General features: G+C 43.7%; 1 protein-coding gene across 1 annotated transcript in view; it reads right to left on the bottom strand.

The window, feature by feature from the left end:
* Window positions 1-246: 246 nt before the first annotated feature.
* The window catches only part of LOC147633694 (uncharacterized), a 74,088-nt gene continuing 60,890 nt past the window's right edge, over window positions 247-13,444 (bottom strand). The window contains exons 10-11 of the mRNA XM_086804698.1: window positions 1,131-1,273; window positions 247-870 (exon numbers count right to left, since the gene is read on the bottom strand). Of these exons, the coding sequence (XP_086660824.1) occupies window positions 636-870; window positions 1,131-1,273 (378 nt within the window). The 3' untranslated portion in view covers window positions 247-635. The remainder of the gene's footprint in view (window positions 871-1,130; window positions 1,274-13,444) is intronic.

Here is a 13,444-nt window from a genome sequence, read left to right as displayed (position 1 = left end):
ATGCAACTTACCATAGGGGTCTGTCAGCACTGCTTCGGGCACAAGGAGATGATAACGGCAAAAAAATGTGATGGTGTAGGGTATATACCACACTAATATAATTAGAGTAAAAAATATTGGTCTGTTTTTTAGAGATCAATTATAAATAATTTGGGTGTTTTTCAAGGAGCATCTACTTACAATTGGGAGTTTCAAATTTACACGAATAAAAAACTTAACATCCAAGGCAGTCCCCACCTCCAAGGATAGCCACATAAGCTCCAGAGTTTTGATTTACATGAAGAAAAACATTACATCAGAGGCAATAGTCCCTTTTTTATCACCGTCTATACGGCAGGTTTAGCACCCGGCTAAACCCGCTTACTTCTATCACAAACCTATCTTCAATCCAAATAATAAAGAATCAAGCAGGACAGACAGAGATAAGTATCTGTCAAGGCAGTTGTATTACCTTCCAAAAATTGCCTACCCATCTCACACATCCAGTAATGGACCCTACTTATTGGAGAACGTCCTTCCAAATAGGAAACCTGTGCAAACTAACCAGCCCCTTCGAGACCAGTAAAGGTAAGACCAGTGGAGGTAGTTGTTTATGTACATGCAACGCATGAAATTTATGTGTTCAATAATTGTTGTTACATTTTCTTGACACCCTTCAAATTCTTTACAGTTATCATGAGCTCCCCCCTTTCCGCTTCTGCTTCGGCAAGCTGGAGGCTTATAAGACTGTAGCGCTCATGCATGCTATGTAGCTCACCTTCAAGTTCTGTTGCCTTCTTCTTGTACTGGAAAAGGTCATTGATGACTTGATCTAGATCACCAAGCTCTTGAAGAGCTGCCATGCTTACATTCTGCTGCTTATCAAAAACACTGAACAAGGTAGACTAATATGAATATTTGTCTCCAGGCTCTTCTCAGCAGTAAAAACTTTACCCACACAAGATAAGGAGTGAGTGATACATACCTCTCACTCTCTCTCTCTCTCTCTCTCACACACACACACACACACACAAGATAAGGAAGGAGTGATACATTCTCTCTCTCTCTCTCTCTCTCTCTCTCTCTCTCTCTCTCTCTCTCTCTCTTATCAACACTTGGAGTCAATTTTCAACTCTAGACTCTGAGCATACCTTCTGAGTTGTAGCTTGTACATGTTGTTTGCTTCTACAGCCTCGGCCAGCTCCGTCTCCAAATTCACAATCTTCTCTAATAAAAAAGGATTCTTGGCTGTCTCAATAAACTTTGATAGGCGAGCTTCAAGGAGGTCATTTGACTGAAAAGGAAACACAACCAAATACACATTTTCAAGTGAATATGATTTTACAGAAAAGTTGAAAACCTAAAAAAGTGAGCAAGCATAAACGCACTAGCAAAAGCAGTATGTAGAAGACTACTACCACTGGCATTAACTCAATTGGCACCATTGGCATAGAAAAGTACTCTTACGAAGGTGATCCGGTTCAGCTGGTAACTTCATATGTCTACCTAGATATTACTTTTACCAGCCCTATTTTCACTGAGGCCAGCTGTTCAGGCCGCTTGGCAAGAGGATACCCACTAGGAGAGACGGTGTTTTTAAGGGATCAGAGATGTTCATTGTTAGGGTATGTACCTCACAGAGCTGTGCCCTCATAGAGAGACCTTGATATGGTTACACTGAAGAAGGTAGGATCAACAGGATACTACTTAGACCTCCATTATAGGATTCTTTAGCTCATATTAGATGGCCATGTCAGACACCCGACTGCAGCAATGCCAGAGGGGCGATGCACTAGATCCCAACATGGCATTGCCTTCTTGCCAATTGGTGCTTCCATTTAGCAGACCTGTGGGGTCAACAGAGAGCCTCGTACAGTCTCTCCATAGAGCCAGTGGCCCTGCCCCTAGAGATCCAAACCCTCCTCCCATCCGCTCCGGATTAGGAACATACTTCCAACTCCACAAAACTGCACCGACCCAGGAGGTGGATATCAAGGCTATATACTCTATTTACGATGAGGACAACACATGATTGCCTCTTCTGCTTGGATACATTACAGTCATTTGTACTTGTACTATGTGCATGCTTTACCACAGGTTCTTTTTGTTGGGTTAGGCTTAATCCTAATGTGCAGGAAAAGGGGCCGAAAACAGCAGAGAGAGAGGGAGAGAGAGGGATGGGAATGCAACACGATGCTGAATGACAACACATCATTCCCTATTCTGCTTGGATACATTACAGTCATTTGTACTTGTACTATGCGCACGCTTTACTACAGGTTCTTTTTGTTGGGTTAGGCTTAACCCTAATGTGCAGGAAAAGGGGCAGAAAACAGCGTGTGCGCATGCACACACACGAGTGGGAAAGCAACACGATGCTAAATGTATAAGAATGATAAGGTTGTGCGTGCAGAACCAAAAGTACAAGGCATAATAATAAAATGATGTCCATTGTTGTTGTCCTTTCACACCGGAAAAAGCCAGTGAAACCAAGAAATGATTTCACCTTCCTAATCGGATAAAAAGTTGTCTCTTATAAGCCCATGTTCGCACCTGGCACCACCACTTTTGAGTTTTCCTACAAATCCCCCCTATAGTGATAGTATGAATATGTACAAGGTGGCAGATCACTCCCCAAATGGGTGTAAGCTCAACGCTTTGCAGAAAGCTTCAAAACTTCTCTCTAGGCAATGCTTTTGTTGCATGTGCGGAAGCCTTGCTGTATTGATCCACAGCCCTAAGCATGATTAAGGACCAAATACTCGTGCTTCAGGTCAATCAACATTTCACCCAACTTGACTTTCCCATGACCTCGAACACCAACTGGCAAGCTCTCACCTTAGCTTTCCACCCCAAGACATCGTCTAGGTTCTTTTCCAATGCATCCATTCTCATAAGTAGGTTCTACAACACTTGTTGGTTAAAGGTAACAAGGTAAGTAATTGTTGCAACCATAGTCACAGGAAACGGCCATTTCAGACCCTAGAAATGTGTTTTCTCTGTTTCAGGACCCCATCCATTTCCATGGTCGTTTCTCGTTTCCCAAATGATATTGTCACAAAAAACGGCCGTTTCCACCCCCAAAAACTCGTTTCCCCGTTTCCATTCCTCAAACGTTTCCGTTCCGGTTTCTCGTTTCAGGTGACTACGGTTGCAACACCTCTTGGTTGAAGATAACATTTTAAGTGAGAGATGTTTTGAACTAGGCCTACAATGATCAAAGTTCAAATAGCAGACAAGATTTTTCAACGTCAATGAAGCATTCAAAGAGAAGTATTGTAGACCTAGGAATGCACATGTGTTTACTATAGAAGTTACAAGAGTTGACATAGAGGAAGATCGAGGACTACTTGGACTACAAGGATGATTTCTTGAAGCTATGGAGTAAGTGGCTTAGGGCTTTGAGGAATCCAAGAGAGTTTATGAAGAAAGAGAGGTTTATAGCATGGCTTCATCCTATCCCAAGGAAGAAGGTGGAGTTTACAGATCTTTAAAAATTTCTCAAAAGGCAAAGAAGTTGAGGTACAACATTGTGTTGCTAGGGATGGTGATGAAGAATTGGCCTAGGGAATAGAGGTTGTGGATTTTGCACTAATCTCCTCGCCTCTTACTGACCTTGTATCAACTTGTCTTCCCAAACATGACCAGTCATTGAGGATACTACTCCTAGAAGGACAACCTCATATCTTTCCCTCCTCAATCACCTTCAGAAATCCACCTGCTCATGTTCCAACTAGTCAAGGAAACTAAAGATATACCTAATCTATGAGCTGTCCTGTCAGTAGCTCAAACAAGATGATTTGGAGCCTGTTCTCCAACGAGCCTCTCCCAATCAACCTATACGCAAAGATAGAACAACCTCCAACATGCTATCCATGCACTAATATACAGCTTTCAATATTACAGGAAGTGTTGAGGCTAGTGACCTTTTCGCTTAATGCAAACTTTGCAGGCTGAAAATATATACAACTTTCATCAAACCTCATCTCACTGTAAAACCAAGGTGGCCAAGGTGGCTTCGATGGGTGGCTAAGGTTCAATATTAATAAACCCAAGCTTATTGGCTATTTATGACTAGAGTCTGGACTATTATTTATAGCAACAATAAGTAATATATAAGTGACTCAGGTTATTATTGATTCATTGTTTGTGGTCTAGACCTGGACCAAGAGGCTTACTCCTACCATGGACATGGCAAATCACAAGTAATCTTGCCGAGGGCCCCTAATCGGTAGGCTCTGGTGGTATGCAACACATTAGGGCTAACTGGCATGGACCTATGGGAGTGGAACCTTGGCCCCTAGCTCGGGGGTGGTTCGCAATCACGAACCTACGGTTTGGTGGTGAGCTTGCTTGCGCCCCTTCTATTTGGTTTGTACTAATCTTGTTTTGGCCACTGTATTAGGGTTGATATATGGGAGGATCTTACACTTGGTAAGCTGATGTAGGCTGCCATGAGTGATCAAGCTGTCATACCAAGCCTGACATGAGTTTCAAGTGTTGGCATCATAATGTTTTTTCGTATCACATGATTGAAGTCTTGCACCCAAATCACCATGGCTATTGAAGGTCTTCTCAAGCATCTCCACCTTCGGAGCCTCGTGTGTGTCACCCTCATGTGAGTGAACCTTGTTTGTGTGTCTGTGTGTGTTGGGTGTTGGACTCACACACTCACACACACAAACCTGCACATTAGGGTTAGGTGCAGGGTAGAGAAGCTCACACACAGAAATGAGAGAGAGAGAGAGAGAGCCAAAAGTGTGGTATACACAAAATGCAAGTCAACCCTTGCATGTGTGCCACATCCATATAATATAAAAGTACAAAATATTATATGTTAGAGTGTCCTTTCACACTTGATGTCCAAGGGGAAAAACCACATGGGAAAAAGTGCCCTTGGTTAAGCCCTGTTCACACATAGCACTACCATAAGTGAGCATATGCCTACAAATTTCCCCTGTAGTGGAAGTGTGAACCTGTACAAGGAAGCAGATCACTCTCTGTATGAGAGTAAGCCCAAAGCTTTGCGGAAAGCTTCAAACTTTTCTCGAGGTAAAGCCTTTGTGAATAGATCTGCAACATTATCCTGTGTAGGGCAATAAGATAAACTGATCTCCCCTGCATGTAGCCTCTCTCTGACATAGTGATAATGAATCTCTATGTGCTTGGTACGTGCATGAAATACTTGATTTCGTGCCACGGCCATAGCACTTTGGCTATCAGTGAGAATGGTGGTGGGTGTCTTCTGACACTCACGAAGATCAGCCAATAGTCTCCTCAACCATACACAATCTACTGTAGCTGTAAAGACTGCCCTGTACTCAGCCTAGATGTAGCAACAGTGGGTTGCTTTTTACTCAACCAAGATATGCATGAGCTGCCAAGAAAAAAACAATTCCCACTGGTGGATTGCCTGGTATCATAATCACCAGCCCAATCTGAATCACTGTATGCATAAAGCTGCAAGCTGCCCCCCCGGGATAGAACAAACCAAGATCCAGGGTACCCTTAAGATAACGAAAAATACGTTTGACTGCTTGCCAATGCTTTGTGCCTGGGCTGTGCATGAATTTGCTCAACAAAGACACCCCAAAAGATATGTCTGGCCTCGTGTTACACAAGTAAATGAGGCATCCCACTGCCTGGCTATAAAGGCCAGCCTCAAAAGGCTCTCCAATATCATGCATAGTAAGCCGTACACCTGGTTCTACCGGAGTAGAAATGGGCTTACATTCATCCATGTGAAACCTTTTTAGCAAACTTTTTATGTACTTAGTTTGCTGCATAATAATGCCATCATCTGTATGCATAAACTGTATGCCGAGATAGTAGTGTAAAGGCCCCAAATCTGACATATCAAATTCAGCTTTCAAATCAGCTTTGAAATCTGAAATTTGTGCTTTGCTTGTACCTGTAATGAGCATGTCATCTACATACAAGATGACTATGAGAATATCGGCATCGGTTTTCTTCACATACAATGTGCTTTCAGCTGAACTATTCTCAAAACCTTGGCTGGTTAGATGAGCATGTATCTTATCATACCAAGCTCTTGGAGCTTGTTTTAACCCATACAATGCTTTGTGCAACCTGCATACTTTATGTTCCTCACCAGGAACTACAAAACCAATGGGCTGATTTACATATACTTCCTCCTGTAAATCCCCATTTAAGAATGCAGTTTTGATATCCAATTGATGCACTTTCCATCCTTTATGGGCAGCCAATGCAATCACAGATCTTATTGTGGTCATTCTCGAAGTAGGAGCAAAAGTCTCTTCATAATCTATTCCCTTTTTCTGGGAGTAGCCTTTAGCCACAAGTCTTGCTTTGTACCTGTCAATAGTACCATCAGACTTTCTTTTGACTTTGTACACCCACTTTGTGCCAATTACATGCTTGCCTTTAGGCAATTCCACAAGATCCCATGTATTATTCTTCATGATAGAAGAAATTTCAGCTTGCATAGCTTGCAACCAATGCTCATTCTCATGTGCTTCTTCATAAGAAGAAGGCTCTTCTGAATCAAAGAGACCACCCATTGCGAATGCAGACTCCTCACGATGTACATTTAAGGCATGGCTGGAACTAGCCCTTGTTCTACCTGTGAGTGGAGCTGCAAGTTTGCTTTCTTGCAAAGTTTTCAGCAACCATCTTGGCACTGACTTGGCTGTGTCTATGGCTGTTTGCTCTTCCCTGACAAGATCTTCCACTTCTTCCACAAAAGGGGGCTGAATGGCTGGCTGGTCCACATGTTCTACATGTGGATTTTCTTGTGTAGGGGCTGGCTGATCTGAATCCCCCCTAATTGCAATGGGTAAAAGTCCATCAAACATGTCCTGTATGCCTGTATCATTGCTTTTATACAAGCTGACCATGGGCTGTTCTGAATTTTCAGCAAATACGACATCTCTACTCACAAAAATCCTTCGTGTAGTTGGATTATAAAGACGGTATATAATCCACCGTTGGCTTTCGGCTATACCAAGCCTCAAATGGTGTTATGGTTTTCAAAGCTTTTGTTGGACACCTGTTCAACACATGAGTTGCACACATTATAGCTTCCATCCAAAATTTGTGAGGCAACTTTTGTGCTTTCACCATGCATCGTGCCATCTCCATGAGAGATCTATTTTTCCTCTCAGCTACACCATTCTGCTGCGGTGTGTAAGGCACAGTACATTGGTGTTTGATGCCCTTTTGAAGCATATAATCTTTGAATGCATTTGACATGTATTCTCCACCTCTATCTGAGCGAAGTGTTTGGACTTTACATGCACACATATTTTCAGCCATTGCTACAAAGTGTCGAAAGCATGTAAACACATCTTCTTTTGCTTTCAAAGGGTAAGCCCAAGCAAACCTGGAGTAGTCATCAATGAATGTGACGAAGTAAAGATGCCCCCCTATGGATGGTGTCCGCATTGGACCACATACATCACTATGTATGAGCTGTAATTTACTTTCAGCTCTAACAGCTCCATCTTTGGGGAATGGTTTCCGATGCATCTTTCCCAAAATACACCCCTCACATACATGTCTTGGCGGAGACTCAAGAGGCGGCATATTATCAACCATATGATGCTTCTGCAAAAGCATCAAACTCTGAAAATTTACATGCCCAAAACGAGCATGCCATAGCTCTGCATCATGCATAGCAGGAGTGTGGGCAGCCACTGTATTTGCATCATAAGTGCGCTTGTCATAGCTGTCCAGCTTATACAAGCCTTTGTATCGTGTTCCAGAAGTGACTATTTCATAACCCTTTGATGGGTCTTTTACCAAACACTTCCCATCTTCAAATTCAACCTTTAAACCTTGGTCGTTTATGGCTGAGACGGAGAGCAGATTTTTCTTTATCCCTGGAACATACAATACATTTTTCATACATATATTGGCACCATTGGCTGCAATAAGTATGACATTACCAATTCCCTTTACTGGATATGTGGTATGATCTGCACATGATACAGTGCGGCCATTTGAAGCATAAACCAAGTGCTGAAATACATCTTTGCATGAAGTGATGTGGCTCGAAGCACCACTATCAAAATACCATGATGCATTCTGTCTGTCAGATGCAATGCAAGACATATCAGTGTCTGAAGCACCTGGTGTGTCACTAGTGCATGTGACCAAAAAAGTGTACTCTTCCTGGATTACATTAGCTGATTGCTTTGCTTTGTCATCCGAAGAGTCTGCTACTGCATTGCCTGCTTCTTTCTTTTTCTCTTTTGCAATCCTTTTCCTACATTCACTGATGTAGTGTCCAGGCTTATGGCAGTAGTGACATTTGCCCTTCTTTTTGGGCTTGTTTGCATCCCCTTTGTCAGACTTTTCACCACTAGAAGAGGGCTGTCCATGACCAGCCTTGTTAGATTGTTGTCCCCCATGCTTAAAGCTCTTTGCTTTACCCTTTTCCTTGGCTGTAAATGCCTTTTCTCCACCACGGTTGCTCGATATGTTTGCTCTTGTTTGCTCTTCCTGCAAGAGTAAACCCACAAGCTCTTCAAAAGTGACGGGATCACCACCTCCTCTCATCGAGAGGTTGAGAGAGGTGTGAAAGCCCAAGTAGGAAGGCGGTAAAGAATGAAGAGTGTTGGTGACCATCTGTCTATCTGGGATAACCTCATCAATGTTGAGCAATTGTTCCTGCAAATCTTTCACTTTGGTGAGATGATCTGCCATGGAGTCACCCTCATCCATAGAAAGTAGATCCAATTGCCTCTTCAAGTAGGCAACTCTTGCTTCGTTGCGTACCTGATACATTGCTTCCAATGTGTCCCATGCAAGCTTCGATGTCTTGCATGAACGAATGTGCGGAATAATAGTCCTTTTCACTGAAAGGGCTATCAATGACATGGCCTGTGCATCTCTAGAGTCCCATCTCTTCTGCTCTTGTGTGGGAGCAGGATCTACATCAGGAGCTCTTTGAGCACCTCCCCTTTGAGGCGTGGCTGGCTGAATGGTATGTGGGCGTGTGTCATCACCACAGACGATGCCCCAAAGGCCTTTGGCTACCAGCAAATTACGGATCATAAAACTCCAGAGGGAGTAGTTAGATCCATCCAGCTTGTCCTCCTGGGTGAGCACACCAAATACATCCGTAGCATTCTGTGCCATGTCAACAAAGTATAGCTGCAAGCAAACCAAGCACCAATGTGCACTGCCAGGCAACCAAATGTCCTGCGCAAATGTATGCCTGCAAACCAAAGCAAGTGTAAACCTGCACCAAATTGTCTAATTACACTCAATGTGTATACATACGCGACAAATCGCAGCTGTAATGCCCAATTACATGCTCCAATCAGAAAATCCCCATTTTGTATGCACTTCAATCACTTCAATGTGCATCTAATTTGCCAATTTCCACAAAAGCCCCAAATTTCTGCAAATGTATGAGCTTCAATTTGCCAATTTTGACCTCAATTTTGAAAACCCCCAAATTTCTGCAAATTAGAGAGGTTCAATTTGCTGATTTTGACCTCAATTTCAAAAACCCCCAAATTTCATCTGCAATTTCATTGTCTGCAAAATCGGCATATGACCTGTGCACTGCAATGGCTGCAGATTTTGTATTTGGGTTTGATAAAAAATTTTGACAGAGAAATACCTTCAGGCTTGCAGAGTGTAGGCTGGGAGCACAAGGAGGCAGCTGGACGGCGGATGGCTTTGGGCAGCCAACGGGGAGCTGAGCTGAAGCTTACGGAGCTGATTGGCGTTGGTGTCGGGCGAGCCAGAAGCGGAGGACTGCTGAGCGCTGGAGTCGGGTGCTGGAGAGCTGGAGTCGCTTGCAAGCAGTCGAATGCAAATGTTGGAGCTGGTTTGCAGGTGTTGTGCAGGTGTCGTGCGGGCAGAACGGTGGATGCAGCAGGGCTTAGGCGTCGGGCGAGCAGGCGCTGAAGGTGACGGGGCCCAGCTGGAGGTGTCGAGCGAGCAAACACCCGCCTGCAGCACGTGAAGGCTGGTGCGAACAGCGCTTAGGCGTCGCGCGATCAGCACGCGAACAACATACGGGCAGGCGAAGGCGGGCGGTCAGAGCAAGGCAAGCACTGGTGCGTGGAGCGAAGAGGCGACGACGTGGGCGGCGGTTCAAGACGGAGCACAGTCGGCCTGAACGGAGACGGGCAGGAGCGACGGAGTCGTCTGCCGGCGGCTACTTCGACGGAGTGCAGGGCGACGACTGGGACGTCGACGGAACGGAGGGGCGACGGGCCTGTGCTGACCGTCGACTGACGGGACTACGGCAGCTATTGACGGCGGCTGTAGCGCTGACGGAGCTGGGCGGCGCTGGTGTGGGTCGCCGGCTTCAGGGCGGTGCCGCCCGCGAGGCTGGGCGGAGGTGGTGGGCTCCCCACTAGTGCCGCCCGAAACTGGTGGCCGGACGGCTGAGCTCCGACGGACGGAAACACAGCGGCGACGGAATCCGACGGACGGAAAAACGCAGGCGACGGAATTTTGCAACCTACGGACGGAATTTCACAGAATTTTTTCCAGCAGCAGGTCTCCAAGGCCAGCTCCCAGCTCCCTGCTCTGATACCAAATGTTGGGTGTTGGACTCACACACTCACACACACAAACCTGCACATTAGGGTTAGGTGCAGGGTAGAGAAGCTCACACACAGAAATGAGAGAGAGAGAGAGAGAGAGCCAAAAGTGTGGTATACACAAAATGCAAGTCAACCCTTGCATGTGTGCCACATCCATATAATATAAAAGTACAAAATATTATATGTTAGAGTGTCCTTTCACACTTGATGTCCAAGGGGAAAAACCACATGGGAAAAAGTGCCCTTGGTTAAGCCCTGTTCACACATAGCACTACCATAAGTGAGCATGTGGTATACACAAAATGCAAGTCAACCCTTGCATGTGTGCCACATCCATATAATATAAAAGTACAAAATATTATATGTTAGAGTGTCCTTTCACACTTGATGTCCAAGGGGAAAAACCACATGGGAAAAAGTGCCCTTGGTTAAGCCCTGTTCACACATAGCACTACCATAAGTGAGCATATGCCTACAGTGTGTGTGTCTGTGTGTGTGTGTGAACATCCCGTAAAAGGATTATTATGCTAAATAGTGTGTGAACACACTCTTATGAGTATATTGGATAAGTGTGCCATGTGGCATGCACTTATTAGTGTGTGTTATTTGTATGGGTCAAAAGATAAGGCTACAAACCTACAAAAGCATTGAACATCACTTAAATCATATTGCAAATAAATCATATCTCAACATCGCCCACTTTCTTGCAAGAAAAAATATCATTGCCCAAGGTTGCAATATCTACATCAAATCCAAAATACCAATCTAAGAAAAAAGATTTCTGTCAACATTTGCAATTCTCTCGTATTTGCAATTCTCTCTCTTATGTGCAATACTCTCTCTCTCTCTCTCTCTCTCTCTCTCTCTCTCTCTCTCTCCCCCCAAACACCATCGATATCTTCCATCCACCTTAGCTTAGGTTCTCCTGTGCAAACCCTAATGTCTACAATGACAGATCTGGGTCCTTACATTATTACTTGAGCATTCAAATTTTCAACGTTATGATGGCATTGTTTTGTTGCAATCCAAGTACATTCGGGGGTTGCTAAGAGGTTCAATCTTGAAAATTGCAAACCTCTTGCAACACCTGTTGAGACAGATGCTAGGCTCAGCCTCCAGGATCCAGGTGAGCCATTTGATGTCATGATCCAAAGCCAAATTGTTGGGAATTAATTTTTTTATGCAATATGAGTCCAGGCATTTAGCATGGGGTTTCATAGTTGAGCAAATTTATGCGCAGCCCAGGTAAGCATTGGCACGCTGTTAAGGGTACCCAATATGGTATAAAAAGGTTGCTTAATAAATGTACATGGCTGAGGCCCTTGGTCAGTCCCAAAGGGATTGACCTTTGCCCCTACATATGCTCTACTAACTTATGAGAATGATAGACTATTGAATGAATGACTTGCTTGGACTGATTTATGACTGAATGCTTATATATCATGCTGGAGTGCTCGTGGGCCAGCAGAACTGTTACATAATGTCCACCCTTTAGCTGAACGGGGACACCCGAACACTAGTGTGCCATCCTAGTAAGTGGTATCGTGGGTGACCCTATATTAAGTTACCTAGTGTTATTGGTATAGCTTGAGACCGTGTTTGACGGGTGCATGTTGTTGAGGTATAACAAGTTGTATCGTGGTCAAAGTGAAACAAGTGGACTATGCTAGACAACTCCACACGGTCGAAGCAAAACAAGTGGTTTAGTGTAACAAGTGGTATGCCATGCTAATTGAAGTGTAACAAGTGGCAATACACGCCATGCTAGATGATGTGTATAATAATACTCTCATGAGTCTCACCGTAGTGAAACAAGTGATAAGTGTATGTTGTGTTTGTGCCTATCAACGTTTCATATTGGGATTAATTGTAGAAGACAATTAATTGGAACAACTAATGTGTTTACGTTTGTGAGATAGATGAAGAATAGTGTACGTGTCATACATGGAGGATCAAGTCTATATCATCTCGATATATTCTTATTTCGTATTATTTTGTTGGCCACGTGCCAAATGATTGTACAAATTATTTAGTGTGTTGATGGGGATGCCGCTTTATTTATGCTATGCTCTATTTTATCAATTTGATTCAAGTCTATGGTTTAATCCTTGATGTATAATGTGAGCTTGATTAATTTCTTCAAGAAGTACATGAGGTCCCGAGACAAGCACTGCTATCGGCCAGCTCTTGGATAAGAAAATCCATGTTTTTCTTTATTAAATGCTGTGCTTTATTGATGTGATGCCACACTATGCTGGCCTTCAATCTGGTTGTTGTCGCCTGCTGCCTAGGACCTTCTGTTGCTTGCCGACAACCTATGTAGTCAGCCAACAAAGGTCCCATGCCTCCATGGTGCTTATGATGATGATGATGCTAATGGTCATGTTGCTGATGGGGCTAATGATGCTGAGTTTAATGATGATGGTCTGATATTGATGCTTATGTTGATGCTAATGATGATGATGATGATGATGATTCTACTGCTGTAGAAGACCTAAATGTTGTCCTAACCGATTATCCTCATCAGGGATTGAAAGAAAGTGAAGCAAATAGAAAACACAAATGTAGGCCCAGATACTAGACCTGTAAATGCTGGAAACTGATGTTTATTGCTGAAAACTGAGCACGCGGAAAGCTCGTAGGTGCTATACAATAGTAAGAAGCAGAAGCAACTGCTAATGACCTCAACTAAATACTGAAAAATGAGATAAACTGGGGGAAAGGAAGTCAGCCCTTATATATTCCCCCAAAGTGCTGGTCGGCCAGCTGTAGCATGCCGACAACAAGACAGTAGCATAAAAAGCTACAAAAAATGCCTAAAAATGCCTAAAAATACCCAAAAATGGTTTTAAAAATGCTGAATAATCTTTGCTAAGATATGACAATGCATGGCCTCATAAATGGCCAGTACAAGC

The sequence above is a fragment of the Cibotium barometz genome, chromosome 11, assembly GCF_041138505.1.
Source record: "Cibotium barometz isolate CiBa-2024 chromosome 11, ASM4113850v1, whole genome shotgun sequence".
NCBI lineage: Eukaryota > Viridiplantae > Streptophyta > Polypodiopsida > Cyatheales > Cibotiaceae > Cibotium > Cibotium barometz.
This window is presented reverse-complemented; position numbering and strand designations above follow the sequence as displayed.